Below are 21,408 nucleotides of genomic sequence, written 5' to 3' on the forward strand. Positions count from 1 at the left end.
AAGTGAAGCCTTACATGTTCACAGCCTGTTTCCTGCATGTGCTTTCTGAATGGTCCGACTGTCTTCTGGGACCTGTGTGTCTCCCAGAAGTCTGCTTCAAGGAGAAGGGACCGGAAGTTTCGTAGATCCTTCATAGAAGTACATGGAAGTGAGAGTCGTCTCCCCCTCCCCCCCGAAAAGGTGCCAAATGTGGCAGAGGAGGGGGAAGGAAACAAATAAGCGGAGCTTCCCTTTTTTTATGTGATTGTTTTTAAAATGTCTTTATAACTGATTTAATGTATTATTAGTCCTGTCTGTACATTTAAAGGGTAACTAAAGGTTCATTTTTTTTTAAACAAGCATGTCATACTTACCTCCTCTGTGCAGATTGTTTTACACAGAGTGGCCCTGATCCTCCTCTTCTGGGGTCCCTCAGCGGCGATCCTGGCTCCTCATGTTCTTGAGTGCCCCATCGGAAAGCTGCTCTCCCTCGAGGCGCGCTCCCATGCCCTGCTGCTCTGTCTATTGACACACACAGCAGGACTCAGCCCCGCCCCCGACTCCCTCGTCATTGGATTTGATTGACAGCAATGGGAGCCATTGGCTGCACTGCTAGCAATCTATCCAATCATCACTGAGACAACGGCTGAAGCTGGTGTGTCGCCCCCGTCCCTGGAACGACCAGGTTTAGGTAAGTAAGTGGTGGGCTCTGGGGGGCAGCTGCAGCACAGGAGGTTTTTCACCTTAATGCATAGAATGCATTAAGGTGAAAAACCTTGAGGGTTTACAACCCCTTTAAGTCTGAGCCCATTTACTGATGTGAAAAATGTGAGGAAGAACTATGGCAGAGCATTAACCACTTCAGCCCCGGAAGGTTTTACCCCCTTCCTGACCAGAGCACTTTTTACAATTCGGCACTGCGTTGCTTTAACTGCTAATTGCGCGGTCATGCAATGCTGTACCCAAACGAAATTTGCGTCCTTTTCTTCCCACAAATAGAGCTTTCTTTTGATGGTATTTGATTACCTCTGCCGTTTTTATTTTTTGCGCTATAAACGGAAAAGGACCGAAAATTTTGAAAAAAAATTATATTTTCTACTTTTTGTTATAAAAAAAATCCAATAAACTCAATTTTAGTCATACATTTAGGCCAAATGTATTCGGCCACATGTCTTTGGTAACAAAAATGTCAATAAGCGTATATTTATTGGTTTGCGCAAAAGTTATAGCGTCTACAAAGTAGGGTACATTTTCTGGAATTTGCACAGCTTTTAGTTTATGACTGCCTATGTCATTTCTTGAAGTGCTAAAATGGCAGGGCAGTACAAAACCCCCCCAAATGACCCCATTTTGGAAAGTAGACACCCCAAGGAAATTGCTGAGAGGCATGTTGAGCCCATTGAATATTTATTTTTTTTGTCCCAAGTGATTGAATAATGACAAAAAAAAAAAAAAAAATTACAAAAAGTTGTCACTAAATGATATATTGCTCACACAGGCCATGGGCATATGTGGAATTGCACCCCAAAATACATTCAGCTGCTTCTCCTGAGTACGGGGATGCCACATGTGTGGGACTTTTTGGGAGCCTAGCCGCGTACAGGGCCCCAAAAACCAAGCACCGCCTTCAGGATTTCTAAGGGCATAAATTTTTGATTTCACTCCTCGCTGCCTATCACAGTTTTGAAGGCCATAAAATGCCATGATGGCACAAACCCCCCCCAAATGACCCCATTTTGGAAAGTAGACACCCCAAGCTATTTGCTAAGAGGCATGGTGAGTATTTTGCAGCTCTCATTTGTTTTTGAAAATGAAGAAAGACCAGAAAAAATTTTTTTTTTCTTTTTTCAATTTTCAAAACTTTGTGACAAAAAGTGAGGTCTGCAAAATACTCACTATACCTCTCAGCAAATAGCTTGGGGTGTCTACTTTCCAAAATGGGGTCATTTGGGGGGGTTTTGTGCCACCTGGGCATTCCATGGCCTCCGAAACTGTGATAGGCAGTGAAGAGTGAATTCAAAAATTTACGCCCTTAGAGAGCCTGAAGGCGGTGCTTGGTTTTCGGGGTCCCGTGCGCGGCTAGGCTCCCAAAAAGTCCCACACATGTGGTATTCCCATACTCAGGAGAAGCAACAGAATTTATTTTGGGGTGTAATTTCACATATTCCCATGGCATGTTTGAGCAATATATCATTTAGTGACAACTTTGTGCAAAAAAAAAAAAAAAAATGTGTCTCTTTCCTGCAACTTGTGTCACAATATAAAATATTCCATGGACTCGACATGCCTCTCAGCAAATAGCTTGGGGTGTCTACTTTCCAAAATGGGGTCATTTGGGGGGGGGTTTGAACTGTCTTGGCATTTTTTGCACAACATTTAGAAGCTTATGTCACACATCACCAACTCTTCTAACCACTTGAAGACAAAGCCCTTTCTGACAATTTTTGATTACATGAAAAAATTATTTTTTTTTGCAAGAAAATTACTTTGAACCCCCAAACATTATATATTTTTTTAAAGCAAATGCCCTACAGATTAAAATGGTGGGTGTTTCATTTTTTTTTTTCACACAGTATTTGCGCAGCGTTTTTTTTGTGGAAAAAACACACTTTTTTAAATTTTAATGCACTAAAACACACTATATTACCCAAATGTTTGATGAAATAAAAAAGATGATCTTAGGCCGAGTACATGGATACCAAACATGGGGGGGGGCATTCCCTCCCACTGCTTGTAAAAGCAGTCTAGAGGCTAATTAGCCGCTAGGATTGCTTTTACATGAAAGCCGACCGCTGGCTGAAAAGAATGATACCAAGATGATACCTAAACCTGCAGGCATCATTCTGGTATAACCACTCAAAGTCGTGAATGGCGTACCTGAAGACAAAAAAATGGTTAACAATAAAGCACAGTGAACAGTAAAGTATAAAAAATTGCATACCTGAAAAGCAAACATGATAAAACATAATAACAATAAAACATTGCAGAATAGAATACAGTAAAAAAGAGCAGAACAATAGAGAGAGAGAATAGAGAGAGAACAATAAAACGACAACTATTTATTTTTTTTTATTTTTGTTTGTGTTTTTTTTTTTTTTTTTTTACACTTTTTTTTGTAACTGTAACTTTTATAACTGTAACCGGTTCCAGGTTCGGGTCTCTCAAAATGCAATGGCATCTTGGGAGACCCTGTGAAAGTGCGCCTAGTCTGTGCAATGCTGTACCCTACGCTAATACACAACTAGTGAATGGTAGCGTTCAAAACATTCACCAATGCAAAGACCAGGATTGTCAGGACAGGAGGGACAATAATAGCGGGTGTCACGCCTATATCCGCGCTTGCTGTAGACACGACATCTTTTTTGGGGGGGTTCGTTGGGTAGGGGTACTCGGGAGGACATAAAGAAAATGCCTCTCATGCAGCCGACTGCATTTGGTTGGGGATGTGAATGGGGGAAGTACGGGCGCTGCAGAAGCGGTGGGTTCCCAATTAGGATTGGCGAATGCAGCAGGAAGGGCACTATGGGCACGACGGGCCTGTGTTTGTCTTCTTGGTGGCAGCGGGACACTACTTGTGCTTGCCACCTCACCAGCTTGAACTGCACTTATGGGACTCGCCACGTCACCAAGTGTTACTGCAGTGCTGGTTTGACTACGACCGGGGTGTACTAGGCCGCTGGCGCTTGCCAGTTCACCAAAACGCTACAAAAAAAAAACTGTTAGCGAACGCAGAGATCAGGCCTGACTCTGCGAACGCTGCAGTTATGCGTTTAGTGTTTTGTAAGTGACAGTGATCGATTGATACTGCACTTGGGTGGGCTGGGCTGGGCCGGGGGGAGGGGCAAAACGCAGGTGCTAGCAGGTATCTGGGCTGATCCCGCTAACACTGCGTTTTTGGGAATCCTAAACTGCTGGGGACGCTAGTATAGCTCTGATCGGATCAGATATTGATGCGTTCAGATACTATACCACTAAGGGAGGTGTACGGTGCGTGCGTGGGTGTTAGCGCTACTGGCACTAACCTGACGCTGCCTGGGGCTGGTGCTTGCCATTTCACCAAAACGCTACCAAAAAAACTGTTAGCGATCGCAGGGATCAGGCCTGACTCTGCGAACGCTGCAGTTATGCGTTTAGTGTTTTGTAAGTGACAGAGATCGATCGATACTGCACTTGGGTGGGCTGGGCCGAGCCGGGCGGAGGGGCAAAATGCAGGTGCTAGCAGGTATCTGGGCTGATCCCGCTAACACTGCGTTTTTGGGAACCCTAAACTGCTGGGGACGCTAGTATAGATCTGATCGGATCAGATATTGATCTGTTCAGATACTATACCACTAAGGGAGGCGTATGCTGCGTGCGTGGGTGTTAGCAGTACTGGCGCTAATCTGACGCTGCCTGGGGTGACGCATATCACCGCCGGGCAATCGGGGGGCTAAACTTTTATTCGGTAATAAATGGCGGGTGCCCTGACACTATAAAAAATAAACAAACTAACCAGCGTCACCCGTAACGGTTATACAGTGATCAGTGGTGAAAGGGTTAACTAGGGGGCAATCAAGGGGTTAAAACATTTATTAGGTAGTATATGGGGGTCCCTGTCGCTATAAAACGCTGACGGCGAACCTCAATATTTACCTCACTAACTAGCGTCACCAGCGACACTAATACAGCGATCAGAAAAATGATCGCTTAGTGACACTGGTGACGGGGGGTGATCAAGAGGTTAAAACTTTATTAGGGGGGGTTAGGGGGGTATCCTAGACCTACAGGGGGCTAATACTCACTGCCCTACCACTTCTAACTGTCACAAACTGACACCAATCAGTAATCAGGAAAAAAAAAAAAAAACAGCTTGGTGTCAGTTTGTGACGGGGGGGTGATTGGGGGGGGATCGGGGGGCGATCGGGGGGCGATCGGGGGGGGATCGGGGGTGTTTAGTGTGCCTGGCATGTTCTACTGTGTGTGTTTGTGTTTTACACTTACTCGGATGTCTTCTCTCCTCGGCGTCGGAACGGAAACTGCCAAGCCGAGGAGAGATGACATCACATCCTCTGCCTGTGTGTACTATACACAGGCAGGGCATGTTTCTCATTGGCTGGGAGCGATCGCGAGGGGGGGGCCACGATCGGATGGCCTCCCCCTCATCTCTGATCGCTCCTAGACAAATGCCGACCGCCGCTGGCACCGGGGGGGGGGGGTACGTGATTTTGCCTGCCCGTGCCGCTCTGTTCACGTATATATGCATGAGGCGGTCGGCAAGTGGTTAAGTTAATGGTGCTCAGAGGGTTTCTTTCCAGGGAAGGGCTATAAAAGACTCTGTTGCTATGCCGCATGGCTTTGCCTTTTGAAGAAGTCATTTGGAGAAATGCTGCGTCAGGGCACAACGCTCGCTGGTGACGTCACTCGCTATCCCGCAGTGATCCAGAGTCTGAAGTATCGAGCAGCCAGTTGAGATGCTGATTAGCGGCCCTACTGGGAGATGCAGGGATGTGTGGTAAATTAGGAATGCTGCATTTTCTTAACATGTGTCATGCCTAAGATTTTAATTTGTTTTATTCGATTCTTTGGTTTTAAGAAATATAACAAATGCTAAGGTAAGGCCTTGTTCTCAAAATCAAAGAAAGCTTGTAATTTTCTGCAACTGAAGTTCATTAATGGTATATTGGTACATAGGGGAGCTGGATTTTAGAAAAAAAAGGTGAACTTAGCTATTAACTCTAAACTTGTGAAATGTCACTTGTGAATAATTTTAAGTACTGTGGTTTGTCGACATTTAGCAGGCCTCTGCAATTTTAAACCTTGACATATTTGGTATCTATTTTACTTGGCGCAATATCATCTTTTATATTTTACTAAAAAATTGGGTATTATATTGTAATATGTTTGTGTGCTAAAATGTATTTTTGTGCATTTATTCTTGAAAATTTGCGCGTAATAGATTGCTGTGCAAATTAAATTGCAACAACCACTGTTTTATTCTCCAGGGCTTTGCTTTAATTTTTTTTTTAAAGTAATTCTCTAACAAAAAAAAAAAAAAAATGTATGTGAAAAAGGCAAAATTGTCCCAGACGGCAAGTGGTTAAGAAAGCTTATCAGTGATTCCTGACTTCTTTCCCAAATCATAATATTATCATCAATAAATCTCTAAAATAAATGTAATTCTTTTGGCTTATTATTTCAAAGGTATGATACTCCCTCTTATTCATAATTTTGCCACGCTTGGGGCAAATTTTACTTCCATGGCTACACCTGTCTTTTAGTTTTAAAACAGACCATCATACCAAAAATAATCATGTGATAAACGGAACTAAAACTTCGCATGAAAGTGTTGAGTCCTTGGGGGGAGCCGAGAAAGTCGCCGAGGGACCCCAGAAGACCAGGTTCGGGGAAACTCTGTGCAAAATGAGCTGCACAGTGGAGGTAAGTATAACATGTTTGTTATTTAAAAAAAAAAGCTTAAGGCCTCTTTCACACGGGGCAGATCAGTCATGATCCGCCCCGTGAACATCCGCTTGCTCAGCGGGGATAGCTCCGCCGATCCCCGCTGAGCAGGAAGATGACAGGTGCATCGCTGCACACTGTGCAGCGACGGACCTGTCAGAGCGCCGCTCTCCCCTATGGGGGGATCGGATGATGACGGTCCGTAGTGTCCGTCGTCATCCGATCCGATCCGAAAACGGAGGAAAAAGTAGGTTTTTCCTCCGTTACACTTTTCGGATCGGAGCGGGTCGGATGTCAGCGGACATGTCACCGCTGACATCCGACGCTCCATAGGGATGACTGTATGTCCGTTTTTCATCCGAAAACGGATGGATGAAAAACGGACATACGGATCATCCGTGTGAAAGAGGCCTTAGTGATCCTTAATTCTTATTAGAGCTTCTCTCTCATCCATTACCCATTTACCAGCATCTATCGCCACCTTGTGGCCAATGAAAGTTTATAATGAACTTCCATTGTCACAAAGAGGCTACCTGGGCTAACATCCTTTAAAATCTGTGAGGTTAAAGTGTATGTCTTGTTGAAATGTTACTTTTTAGTTTTGGATAGGATGGAAAACTATTAATGTCTTGGATTCCTTTAGAGAGATTTCCGCTCACAAACTGGAATTAAGACCATAGTCTCATGTCTTTATGTAAAGTAATGGCAAGGCTAAAATTCTTGACAGTTTTTATTGTTACGAATAGAGGTAAAGATATGATTATAGTGGTAAGGATACCATCAAGCCATGAGAAACAACCAGGTAGTTTGCTTTACACATTCATGCTTCGATATAGTAATCACATAAAAATTGTCATAAAAGTCAGTTTAATAAGCACTCAGCTTCATGTACAGGATCATACACCTTTACCTCTAGTAATGCTATGCACCTCATCCAATCCAAAAAAATGCAACAATGGATCTTATGTTGGTGAAACAGGACAGAAATTGCAAACAAGAATTCATTATAGGGACACACCATTAAAGAACCTAAGGAAGATGATTTCTGCACACCTGTGGGATATAATTTCTCACGACCATACCACACTATGGAAGACATTATTATTACTATTATACAGGATTTATATAGCGCCAACAGTTTATGTAGTGCTTTACAACTTGAGTGTAGACAGCACAAATAGAATACACTTTAATACAGTAGGAATCAGAGGGCCCTGCTCCTTAGAGCTTACAATCTAAGAGGGAAGGTCAAGAGATACAAGAGATAATAACTGTGGGTGATGTGCTGATTGAGAAGATAAATGTACAGTTGTTAGGTGGGGGCCAGATAGGCTTCTTTGAAGAGATGAGTTTTCAGGGATTGTCTGAAAGTGGATAAAGTAGGAGAAAATCGGACAGATTGGGGTAGAGCATTCCAGAGGATGGGAGAGGCTCTGAAGAAGTCCTGAAGGTTAGCATGGGATGAGGTGACAAGGGAGTTTGAGAGCAGGAGATCTTGGGAGGAGCGAAGAGAACGATTAGGTTGGTATTTTGAGACTAGGTTAGTGATGTAGCTGGGGGCCAGGTTGTGGATGGTTTTGAAAGTTATAGTTAGTATCTTGAATTTAATTTGGTGGCTGAGTGGCAGCCAATGGAGTGATTGGCAGAGGAGTATAGCAGATGCAGAGCGGTTTGTGAGGTGGATGAGCCTGGCAGCAGCGTTCATGATGGACTGAAGTGGGGATAGCCTATTTAGAGGTAAGCCAATGAGGTGGGAGTTGCAGTAGTTAAGGCAGGAGATGACCAGGGAGTGGATTAGAAGCTTTGTGGTGACATTGGTTAGGAAGGGGCGTATCTTGGAGATGTTGCGGAGGTTGAGGCGGCACATTTTGGATAGCAATAGGATGTGGGGCCGAAAGGTTAGTTCAGAGTCCAGGAGTACACCTAGGACCTTGGCGTGGGGGGACAAGTTGATAGTTGAGCCGTTGATATTGACAGAGAAATCAGGGGAAGTGGCACCTGAGGGAGGAACTATGAGCTCGGTTTTGGATAGGTTGAGTTTGAGGAAGTGATGTGACATCCAGGCTGATGTGTCTGCTAGTAAGTTGGTAATGCGTAAGGAGACAGAAGGAGAGAGCTGGGGGGTGGAGAGATAGATTTGGGTGTCATCAGCATAGAGATGATATTTAAAGCTGTGGGAGGCAATCAACTGACCCAGGGAGTTGGTGTAGATTGAAAAAAGGAGAGGTCCAAGAACAGAACCTTGGGGGACCCCAACAGAGAAAGGAAGAGGAGAGGAGGAAGTAGAGTTGTAAGTGACACTGAAGGAGCGGTGGGATAGGTAGGATGAGAACCAGTACAGTCACGGAGACCAAAGGAGTGGAGTTTATTGAGGAGGAGGGGGTGGTCCACTGTGTCAAAGGCAGCAGAGAGATCCAGGAGAAGTAGTACAGAACAGTGTCCGCTGGTTTCAGCCGTTAGTAGGTCATTTGAGAGACATGAATGTTTTGGTTCCTAAAGGGAACTTCAAAATTTCTCAGAAAAGGAAAATGTTTGAACTATGAATGGTAATTCTATTTGACACAAAAGATAATAGACTTAATATGGACCTCAGTTTTATAAACCATTATTCTGCAGCTTTAGCACCATCCTCACCCCTGTTACTCCCCCTCCCAGTCTATAGCCCTCACCTTGCCTTATTCCACTAACTACCCAAGTTTAATTATTATTGCTGTGTAAGTTTGTTTGTGCCTTTTTTCCCCCTCAGAGATTGTCTTACTTAACATTTTGCTAAAACTATGTGTATTAATATTGCTTGGACCTTGAAGAATGGGGTACACCCTGAAAGCTTTTCTTGAAAATTTGGATGTTAGTGCAAATTAAAAAAAATTTTAGTCTTAAGTAGGGATGAGCCGAACACCCCCCTGTTCGGTTCGCACCAAAACTTGCGAACAGGCAAAAAATTAGTTTGAACGCGCGAACACCGTTAAAGTCTATGGGACATGAACATGAATAATCAAAAGTGCTAATTTTAAAGGCTTATATGCAAGTTATTGTCATAAAAAGTGTTTGGGGACCTGGGTCCTACCCCAGGGGACATGGATCAATGCAAAAAAAAGTTTTAAAAATGTCAGTTTTTTCGGGAGCAGTGATTTTAATAATGCTTAAAATGAATGTAATATCCCTTTAAATTTCGTACCTGGGGGGTGTCTATAGTATGCCTGTAAAGGGGCGCATATTTCCCGTGTTTAGAACAGTCTGACAGCAAAATGACATTTCAAAGGAAAAAAAGTCATTTAAAACTACTCGCGGCTATTAATGAATTGCCGGTCAGACAATACACATAAAAGTTCATTGATAAAAACGGCATGGGAATTCCCCACAGGGGAACCTCGAACCAAAATTAAAAAAAAAAATTACGTGGGGGGGGGGGGGTCCCCCTAAATTTCATACCAGGCCCTTCAGGTCTGGCATGGATATTAAGGGGAACCCCGGCCAAAATTTAAAAAAAAAATGGCGTGGGGTCCCCCCAAAAATCCATACCAGACCCTTATCCGAGCACGCAACCTGGCAGGCCGCAGGAAAAGAGGGGGGGATGAGAGAGCGCCCCCCCTCCTGAACCATACCAGGCCACATGCTCTCAACATTGGGAGGGTGCTTTTGGGTAGCCAAGTGTGTCTATCTCTTTGTTTTGTTCTGCTATTTTTCTGCTATTTTTATGGCTTCAATCAGCAAATAACCTAAACTAGCAAATATATGTTAAAAACATATATAGCTGGTCTTGGACAACATTTTCTGGAGGATGAACATTATTTGTATTGTACGCTGTGGTCATGTCCCAAGCATCGATCACACCAACATGAAGATCCCTAAAGATGTCCTTCACTATAAGATACTGAATATAGCCATTGAAGTCACTGAATCTCTCGGCATCTATACTTATCTCTCTGGTGTTCTCTGCTTTAATAATAACCTTTGCGTCCGGACTCCGTAAGAAGAGACGTTCCAAAGCTTTGCGTACGTTAATAACTCTTTTGATGAAGAGGTGGATGGGAAAAAATCTGAAGTGTTGGCCCAGGCAGATAACGATGATATAGTGTGGACCTCCATCCAGCTGGTCTATTTGCTCACTTACATAAATATCATCTTTTACTAAGTAAAACTGACTTGCAACAAATGGATGGCTGTGCTTTTTCCATTGTAGCCTGATGTTCCTCTGCAGATCAACTGATAATGCCATAGACTCCAATCCTGTTCGATGCAGATCAAACTGTTTCAACCCTGGTTTAAAAAAAATTGCATTGCTTAAATTGTGTTTGAACTTGGATGGTACGATTTTTTTTAGTGACTGAGCAACTATAACAATAACGCTTTATTTAAAAAAAAATGTTCTTTTGGAACACTAAGCCTGCATCTTAACCACTTGCCGACTGCACTATAGCCAAATGACCGCTACAGTGTGGCCGGCTAATTCTGGGCAGGTGTCGATCGACGTCCTCCCGTGCACCCGTTTCTCACGCACCCCCTGGGGCGCACCCAGAAGTGTCCATAAACGTTGGGTCCGCGTGACCCAGTGCATCTGGATCATAGTAAAGGGCCAATCACAGTGGCCCTTTACCACGTGATCGTTCCATCCAGTGATGGAGTGATCACATTGTCAACAAACCAGCATCATGTCTGGTTCAACTCCCTCCTCACACCGATACAGCATGTTAGGAGAGGAGCCTATGGCTCCCGCTGCTGCCAAAAGCCAATCAGGAGTGCGACTCCCCAGAGTGTCAAGGCTCTCTTGGACATCACTGGATCAAGATGGGGCTCAGCTGAGGAGGGGTGCACACAGAAGGTTTTTTATCTTTATGCATAAAATGCATGAAGGTTGTAGCCAAGTCCAGGACACCTTTTGGTCTAATGAGAACCTCCAGAGTTAGGAACAGCTGACATCCTTCTATGTAGAGTGGGTTACAAGGCATGGTGGGTGTAATGCAAGGTAGATTCATAGGGGCCAGGCACTTCTTGTATGCAAGGAGATTTATTGTCTCCTAAATGGAACTGTGGGAGAGAGGGTTTTGGGCCAGGACACCCTTTATTAGGTGCAATGTTAATTGGAAGACTGCATGTGTAGACACGCTGTCTCTGATGGCAACAATCTTGAACAGTTTCTAACAAAGGTTACAATGAACTCTTTCACTTCTTCTACAAGCTCCTCTAGATCTTCACTCAAATGAGCTCCTAGTCTCTCTCACTAGACTTGCTGATCCACTGCCACTGGATCTCCTGAGCTCTTTCAATCTCTGTCACTCAGTATCTTCCTCAAGTGTCAACCCCGCGTCCCTGCTGGGTCCCTAGTTTGGCATTCACAGATACTCCTCAAGCATCACTGGGCTGCTCGCTCCCTGGCTTGGAACACAAGGCTGCTCTGCAATCGTCACCTCCACTGGCTGGGTCAATGGCTTGACACCTGCTGATTTTTTTCCACTTCTTCACCATCCCCGGTTGGTGAGAATACTGCTCTGGTACTTAATTCAGCTGTGGTCCCTGGTAATAAGGTGGTTGGTCCCTTAGTGGTGTCAGCTTCCCCTCCGACCATGACAGGTTCTCCGGCTGGCAGAACCGTCACTTCTGGTTGGACTGTAAGCCGCAGTCCCAACCCTACGCTGCTCTCTTTCTTCTGGATGGTCTATGGCCAGATGTCCCCAGGATAGGACTCAGGCTCTGGCCTAGCAGCCCACGACAGCACAACACACGTCCACCCAGACAGCCGTCCAGGTGGCACAGAACCCCGATCACCTGGCCTCACTCAAATAAATAGGCTCTCCCAGTAGACCAAGAGACCCAAGAAGATCCTTGCCCATTGGCTGAGATACCCCATCTATTCCTCATCTATCCTTGCAGTGCCCTTGTCTTGTCTAATGCCACTAGACACCCGGCCATCTAGTGACAGAAGAGAGAAGTGCAGCAATTCCAGAATTAGGGTGGAATCAATTGATCTCCTATCATTTGGCCAAGGCAACTATACCTGACAGGTAACTTTACTAGCAAGCCTGCCTAAATATCAGGATGCTACAAGGTAAAAAACTTTGTGCCTTTACAACCACATTAAGCTGCCTTTGGATGGTGACAAGTGAGCAGGTGACCATACTGTGTAGACAGACTGGGTTTGTGGAGGCGAGTGCAATAATAATAATAATTTTATGCATGATATCAATGCATAAAGCAGTGTTTAAAACAGTGTTAAAAAAGATGCTCTCTTTTCAAGAGGATACACAAAGAAAAGGTGATGTGAGAACCTCAACTACACGAAGCAAACAGATTTCACATTAGTGAAGTCATTTAGTCAAAGATCAAATTGTAATTGATTGCTTTAGGACAGTGTTTCTCAGCCTTTTACGGTGAAGTACCCCTGCAAGCCTAAAAAAAATTCCTAAGTACCCCTGTCTCCAGAAAGTAATTTCTATTGTTTGGGTGTCATGGTCTGTGTGTGTGTAATGTCAGTATGTGTTTGTGATGATTTATGTGTGTGTTTTCAATGTTTTTTGTTCGTATGCAATATCATTGAATGCATTATGCAATGACAGATACACATATACTGATAGATAAACACAGGAGGCACTAATTGGCACTGATGAGGCTGCACTGATAGGGGCACTGATGAGGCTGCACTGATAGGGGCACTGATGAGGCTGCACCGATAGGCAGCACTGATGAGGCTGCACTGGTGAGGCGGCACTGATGAGGCTGCACTGATGGGCACTGATGAGGCTGCACTGATAGGGGACACTGATGAGGCTGCACTGATAGGCGGCACTGATGGGCACTGATGAGGCTGCACTAATAGGTGGCACTGATGAGGTTGCACTAATAGGCGGCACTGATGAGGCTGCACTAATAGGTGGCACTGATGAGGTTGCACTGATAGGCGGCACTGATGAGGCTGCACTGATAGGAGGCACTGATAGGTGGCACTGATGAGGCTGCACTAATAGGAGGCACTGATGGGCACTGATAGGCAGCACTGGTGGGCACTGATGAAGCTGCACTGATAGGGGACACTGATGAGGCTGCACTGATGAGGCGGCACTGATGAGATGGCACTGATAGGCTGCACTGATGGGCGGCACTGATAGGAGGCAATGATGGGTACTGATAGGCGACACTGATAGGTGGCACTGATAAAAGGCACTGATAGGAGGCACTGATGGGTACTGATGAGGCTGCATTGAGAGGCTGCACTGATGGGTACTGATAGGTGGCACTGATGAGGCTGCACTGATAGGTGGCACAGATGGGGCTGCACTGATAGGCGGCACTTAAAGGAGGCACTGATGAGGCTGCACTGATGGGCACTGATGAGGCTGCACTGATAGGGGGCACTGATGAGGCTGCACTGATAGGGGGCACTGATGAGGCTGAACTGATAGGTGGCACTAATGAGGTTGCACTGATGGGCACTGATGAGGCTGCACTGATGGGCACTGATGAGTCTGCACTGATAGGGGCACTGATGAGGCTGCACTGATAGGTGGCACTAATGAGGTTGCACTGATGAGGCTGCACTGATAGGTGGTACTGATGAGGCTACACTGATAGAAGGCACTTATGGGCACTGATAGGCAGCACTGGTGGGCACTGATGAAGCTGCACTGATAGGGGACACTGATGAGGCTGCACTGATGAGGCGGCACTGATAGGCTGCACTGATGAGGTTGCACTGATAAGTGGCATTGATGGGTGGCACTGATAGGAGGCACTGATGGGCCGCACTAATAGGAGGCAATGATGGGTACTACTGATAGGCGGCACTGATAGGAGGTACTGATGGGCACTGTTAGGAAGCACTGATGGGCACTGATGAGACTGCACTGATAGGCTGCACTGATGGGCACTGGTAGGCGGCACTGATAGGAGGCACTGATGAGGCTGCACTGACAGGCGGCACTAATAGGCTGCACTTATAAGGCTGCACTGATAGGAGGCACTGATAGGCTGCACTGATAGGGGGCACTGATGAGGCTGCACTGATAGCTGGGCATGCTGGGATGTGTAGTTCCTGAGCAGACACAGGGAGTTGAGAAGTGACAGCTAGGACTCACATGACCTTTTTTCCTGTCTGCAGTGTGCTGGCTCTGTTCAGGATTGCACACTGGAGAGGAGATCAGGGAGCCGCAGCAGCCATCATCCGGACAGGTTCTCCACACATGGCAGGAGATCCGAGGTGTGTTGGAGAGGGGGAGGAGCTGGGAGATGGGAAGATATGGGGCCACCTACTGACCCTGATCATTTAGCCCTGACTGGGGAAACATCTTGCGGGCAGTGCGATGGGCTCCATCACAATGACAGGACCACTGGCAGCTGCCGCCGGCCTGACACCCCACCCCACCAATGTGTGGCACACGGGGCGGACTGCCCCCCCATTGGTACTCCACAGTGCTGCGCTACAGCAAGCTACCGGGGACTGTATGTGTGTGGGAGGAGGCTGTGCGAGGCGGCACTCAGGAGACACAGCACTGGGCGACCCCCTGCCCTTGGTGCATAGCCCCAGGGGTACGTGTACCATGTGTTGAGAAACCCTGCTTTAGGATACATCACTATGCAGATTTCTTCTGCAAAATGTATTTTTTTTATATAACTACATGAAATAATAGTTTATTGTTACCTTTAAATGATTTTATCAAATACAGATACCATTGTCGTACAGTAGAGTCCCCCATAAGATATATCATTTTGTCATATAAACAGGTGTACATTTGTTCATGGAGTGTGAAGTTGGCAAGGCGACAGAATGCAGGTCTCCATTTATTCTGTAACACAAATCCGCTGGGAAATGGAGGTACCATCCCAATCTTGCATTGTTCTAGAGGTGGAGGAGGTGATTCTGTAAGAGTAGAAGCAGAAATAAACATTGGTGACCTGTCTTACCAGCCACATGGTTTGTAATTGTATCCCCTGTAATCCATTCCCTGCATTAAGGGAAAAAATGTCCCAGTGTTTGTATCACCCTCTCACCTCCCTTTATACTTACAGGTGTGCCCCCATAGCAATTGGCTTGCTATGGGGGCACACAAAGAAGAGGAGGAGCCAAGAGTCCAGCTAAAAACCCAAGAAGAGGAGGTTGGGAGCCATTCTGTGCAAAGCCATTTCACACAGCAGGTAAGTATAAGGCCTCTATCATACCAGCGGACCGATCGGGTCCATCTGTCCGTTTTTCAGGCGGACCAGATTGGACCACTCATTGTTCTTTATGGGGCGGACATGTGTCCCCTGTCACACGCCGGCATCCGCTAAAAACAGATGGACTGGATACGTTCACCGTCCATCCGGTGGATCGGATGGAAATGGCCATCCCTTCGCCCCATAGAGAACAGCAGGATGTGTCCATGTCCGCTCTGCATAGTGGAGTAGACACGGACCTGTCATCCGCCTGCTCAGCGGGGAATAGCTAAGAGATCCCCCTCTGAGCAGACTGATCCGCTTGGAAGCATTCTGTGTGAAAGGGGCTTAACATGTTTGTTAATTTTTTTTTTTTTTTTAATACCTTTACAAACGCTTTAAATACATAACTCTAATATTTGTTAATATCTGCCAGGAGTATTCTTGAAAGAAAGGTAATAGTTATTATCAACACGGGGCATTGAGGACTATAGACTGTAGCAACAGGAGTATAGATGCAAGTAACATCATACGTATTACTATTTATCAACTGACTATTGGATGACTAGGTCCTGGGAGTAGGAGTTAAACTAGCCACACACCTTACAATCCACTTGTACAATCTGTTTTAGTTTATCTCACTATGAAAACAGCAGTGTCTCCAGTGGCGGCTGGTGGTAATTTTTTGAGGTGGGCGGCAAACACACCCACAGCCCCCCCCAGTCTGGTCGGTTGGGTCAGGAGTGCTTACCCCATCATTGGTAGGCAGAGCTTCTCCCGGGCGACAGGTGGTGGGCATCACAGGCGGCTTCCCCTGTTATCCACGGGCATCATGGCAGTTTCCCCTTCCCCTGCTCTCCGGGGGCATCACGGCAGCTTCTGTCTCCTCCCTCCTCCTCCTCCCTCCTTGGCGGCCAATTGTAACACTTCTCCTTTCGGCCAATCGGGAAACGGGTCTCAGATCCGCTACCCGATTTGCCGGGAGGAGAATCAGTGTGAAAATAGCGAATATTCATTCGCTATTGTCACACAACTGGGTGGGCTCTGAACGCAGTGCTCTGCGCCCCAAGCCCACCCTTTTTTGAACCTATAAACACTCCCCATTGGAATTCATGAATCCAGCATCCTGCATGGGGGCCGGATCCATGGAAGGGGGGGCGGTTCTCAGGTGCCCCTAATGGATGGGTCGCCCCTAAGTGTCTCTAACCTGCCACTGTCACCAGACTATGGCACACACCCTGCACAGAGATTCTTCAGCCCGTGGGACAATAATCTAAGCATACTGAGAGTGATGGTTACTGGTGTCAGTTAAAGTGATTGTAAAGTCTAATTTTTTTTCTTTTAAATAACAAACATGTTATACTTATCTACCCTGTGCAGTGGTTTTGCACAGAGCAGCCCCTATCCTCCTCTTCCTGGGTCCCTCTTAGGCTTTCTTGGTCCCTCCCTCCTGTCGAGTGCCCCCACAGAAAGCAGTTTGCTTTGGGGGAACCCAAGCCTAGCTGAGTCAAAGCTCTGTGTGTCCATTCAGACATGGAGCCGCGGTTCCGCTACGCCCCCTCTCTCTCCTGATTGGCTAACTTACTTTAATCGACAGCAGCGGGAGCCAATGGCGCAGCTGCTGTGTCTCAGCCAATTGGGAAGGAGTCCTGGACAGCCGAGGCACTCGTGCACATCGCTGGATCCAAATGGGGCTAAGGTAAGTATTAGGGGGGCTGCTGCACACTGACGGTTTTTTATCTTAATGCATCAAATGCATTAATATAAAACAACCTTCTGCCTTTAGAATTACTTTAACTCCTTAGTTACCCATGTACACTTGTAAAATTGCTGCTATCATGTGTTTATTTTTACAGAAACACGCACTGTATCTGCTGTAACAATTCTGACTTTTAATAAACATCTGTAATACATTGTCAAGCTAGAGGTTAAAATATAGTAGCATTCTTCTAAGAGATAGGATACTTCTGTAGGTTCTGGTTAAGTGCATTAGAGATAAGGTTTAACAATTTTATACATTCGTTTATTAAGAAAAATGAAAAAAAGGTGCATTTCAAAGGAAATGAAGAGTTGACAAGCTGCAGTTGCACCAGTTGTTTGTGGTTCCTGAGTAAGGTGGTTACAGAATGTATGGCACTGCACTGTGATGTGACTCCTGTGTGCATGACCAGGAGTGACAACATAATGGCTCAGCCATTCAAGCAGCCAAACAGAGCAAGCCCGGAAGGAAGACTGGGAGAAGATGGAAGCGCCCCTTACTGCTGACAACACATCACTGGAGGGCATTGTTTGACAGGTATTTCTGCCATAATGAAATAATATGTGGTGCATACAAGTATATGATGGCATAAACCTGCTGTAATTAAAAAGAATATTGTGGAGTTTAATTTCACGTTAATGGTATTTTCGACAGTCTAGCCATTAAAGTACAACTAAAGTCAAAACTTTTTTTAAGATTTGAATACAGTGGAGAGAGATTAGAACCCCTGTCTTATTTTTATTGCCATTTGTAACCCTGTTAGTAAGATTCACTTTTGGGTTAGTCCCAGAACTGTAATAGAGGGCAAATATTCCAATGGGGACACTTGTTATGGCCACCTGGGGGGGGGGGGGGGGCACAAGGGATTCCCTTAAGTTGCAGAGATTTCCTCTCACTTCCTGTTTTGGCTATGGGACAGGAAGTGAAGGGAAATCTCCCCATTAGGACACAGATAGCAAAAAAACAAAAAAAAAGCTGACAGGGATTATAACCCTCCCTTATTCTATCTAAAATTTAAAAAAAAGATGTTTTCCCTTTAGTTCTACTTTAAGAGGATTTGCAGGCCACCATGGCTGATTACTGGTTGACAGGTGCAGTTAGCTTTTCTGCTACTACTAGATGGTTCTTTTGCCAATATGTATAGAAAGGGGAAAGTTATAAGAAGGTGATACCGCCTCTTTTAGAGAAGTCCCTCTTCTTGTGATGTCAGGAGGGTAGTAAGTGTCCATATAAAAGACAGCTGTGGGAGGAACTCAGTAGTCCAGGGCATTGGAGTAAAATATCACAGAGCTGCTAAGATGTAGTCTCCTGCAGAGCTGAAGTAAAGGGCATTTTGGCTGAAATCCCAGGTGAGGTGGTACAGAAAATGGGAGGAATTTTTGTAGTCGCGCTGTCTCCTCTGACCTTCTAGTGCCTAATAGCCTGGGATGCCTGGACAGAATCCCCTGGTGTGAGTAATGATGAAAGTCTGGGAATGAATGTGCCATCTGGCAGTGCACCCAGCTAGGCATAGCTATAAAAGGGCCATTGGGAGAGACTGAAATACTAATGAGGGCATCTGGATTCTTCTTGGTGAAGGAAGCTGAATGTTGTGGACTTAATATATAGGGGGAAGTGGTCCCAAGTATGTGGTGCTCCCAAGGAGAGGAGGTGTAAAAAGAAAATGGCTACAAGTCATGTGTTTACGTTCTGTGCAGAAATGACAACCACAAGATTATCTACGCCTGTGTGTGGCGTCTTGCACCAAATAATTCTGATAGCATGTCAAATGTGATTTTAAATGTCACAGAAATCTTAGTGAATTTACAGCAAAATCCGAAAAATTTATTTTACTTGCGGACATTCCTTTGTTCTTAAATATTAGGCCTACAGCCAGGGATATTGAGAGCAGACCTATGGCTAGGAGTGTGACACAATATGGCAGAGGGATCCATCAACAACTGTGGGTAGCTGTCCAAGCAGGGTGAAGATTTGCCCAGTTTGGAGACATCTACCCAAACCCAGTCCTTAGTACATACTGACCCCTTGGTTCAAGTTGTTTTGACGTCATTTGTTTTGACCTGCTCCGTATCTCTGACCTGACTGTTCAATCTGAGAATGTGATTATGACACCCCATTCCACAGACTTCGTTAACATGATACCTACCTACAGCTGTGCAAAAGCCTGGCTGGTTGAATATAATTTGCACATCCTGCTTTAGGCAGGCACTTGCCAAGTTCAGTTGTTGGTAAATCTAAAGGAGACTGAACAGAATTTGTATGAATATTGTAGTTTGACAGGGGGGGGGGGCGTGACCAGATATGACCGAGGCAGGATGTGTTTTCCCCGAGCTCCATTTTTACTCCTGCAACTATCTGCTTTTTGTGCTAATTTACCCTGCTGTTTTACGCTGTACTGGGGCTGCTGACATTCTGAGGATGCCAACATCCGCCTCTAAATACAAGAGGAAAGCACCGCAAAATCAGTGTCAGACGTGTTCCTCACAAAGTCGGGGTTTAGGCTCTGCCCCTGCCATCTTGGCATCTGTGGCGTACTCTCCGTGTGCCACTCAGTCAACCACGAGGATGGGGCAGGAAATGGTCATGGCGATGCTGAGCCTTGAAACACCTCCACCATCACCATCGGAAGTGGAGGCAGAACAGGCTGCCATCACTAAGCCCATCCTGGAAGCAATAGACGCCTTGAAAGACGGTGCTGATGGTCCGGATTGACCACATGGCGTCTGAATGTACCCTCATCAGACAAGACCTGGACAAGATCTGACTCACCATGGTGAAAGACCGTATCTTAGAAGTGGAGGACTCCACCAATTTCCCAAGGGTCTCAGCTATACGAAATGCAGGAACTGGTAAGATCGCTCCAACACAGAGCTGATGATGCAGAGGATAGACAGAATAGAAATAACGTGCGGGTGATTGGGCTGCCAGAGGGGGCCAAGGGCGCATCAAGATCTCAAATATGAAAATACCCATGTAATGTTGTTCCCTGATTTCTCAGCTAAAACTCAGCGGAAACGGTGTTCGTTTATGGATGTGTGGAGACGGCTCAGAGATAAAGAAATCAAGTACAGTATACTTTACCCAAGTAGGCTAAGAGTGCAGTATAAAGGGCCGGTCAAATTCTTTGCTAACCCTCAAGAGGCATGTGATTGGCTGGATAAGGAACCCTGAAGCCTACTAGGGCCCTGGGTCAGTCTATTGAAAAGAGCCACTGCTTCGTTGATTTCTGTCATTGCAGTTGCACCTGTTGTGCACGTATACTGTTCTAATTCATAAGGCAGCAAACTTATTGATTTATAGCGGGTTGTTCATTTTCATTTTTTCATGTTGTATTATGCTCTATCTTGTATTGCTCTGAATGCCACAAATACCGAATCCTATTCCCAGAAGTTTCCCGTTGGAGACACACATAGACACCTAGAACTGCTGGACTATAGGAATCAAAGGAATCAAAGGTTGAACCTCACATGTTTGGTAACGTTATTGGGACTAAGCTGCATACCAGACTTTTTCTTTTTGTTTTGTTTGGTTTCTGGTATAACAGCGGGGGGGGGGGTTACACCAGCTTACCAGCGTCTAAGCTTCTTTGGCATCGGTTCTTGCTACCTAAACTACATTCTGACTTTTTCCTGAAGACTCCGGTTAAATGCACCATAATGACTATTTTCGATTGGGACTCCTATGCTATAGCATGCACAAATGGCTACAATCAAAGTGGTCTCCTGGAACGTGCGGGGACTGAATGATAGGTATAAAAGGACAGCTATCTTTCAATATCTTAAACAGATCAAGCCACATATTCTCCTGCAGGAGACACATCTTGATGGGAGTAAAATCCTAGCATTGCGTCACCCTTGGGTGCAAAGAGCCTTCAATTCTACATACTCCACTTTTGCTAGGAGGGCGTCTATCCTGATAAGCAAGGCTGTCCCATGCATTATTCACCAGGTGTTTTCTGACCCAGGGGGGAGATATGTGGCTGTGGTATTAGAGATCTGTCATCAAACTTTACATATTTTAAACTTATATCTTCCTCCACCATTTCAATCCCAATTTATTGGTCAAACTAGCACCATTTGTTCATCTCCCAATGGTCTTGAGGGGTG

At 45.5% G+C, this 21,408-nt stretch overlaps 1 protein-coding gene across 6 annotated transcripts in view; it reads right to left on the minus strand.

Moving 5' to 3' along the window:
- Positions 1 to 7,267: 7,267 nt before the first annotated feature.
- LOC141114279 (NXPE family member 4-like) overlaps positions 7,268 to 21,408 on the minus strand; it is a 217,350-nt gene continuing 203,209 nt past the window's right edge. For all 6 annotated transcript variants that reach the window (XM_073607874.1, XM_073607872.1, XM_073607873.1 and 3 more), the window contains 2 exons: positions 15,050 to 15,268; positions 7,268 to 10,677 (listed from right to left, as the gene is read on the minus strand). In XM_073607874.1, the coding sequence (XP_073463975.1) occupies positions 10,142 to 10,677; positions 15,050 to 15,268 (755 nt within the window). In that variant the 3' untranslated portion in view covers positions 7,268 to 10,141. The remainder of the gene's footprint in view (positions 10,678 to 15,049; positions 15,269 to 21,408) is intronic.

Source organism: Aquarana catesbeiana, linkage group LG12 (genome assembly GCF_042186555.1).
Source record: "Aquarana catesbeiana isolate 2022-GZ linkage group LG12, ASM4218655v1, whole genome shotgun sequence".
Classification (NCBI taxonomy): Eukaryota; Metazoa; Chordata; class Amphibia; order Anura; family Ranidae; genus Aquarana; species Aquarana catesbeiana.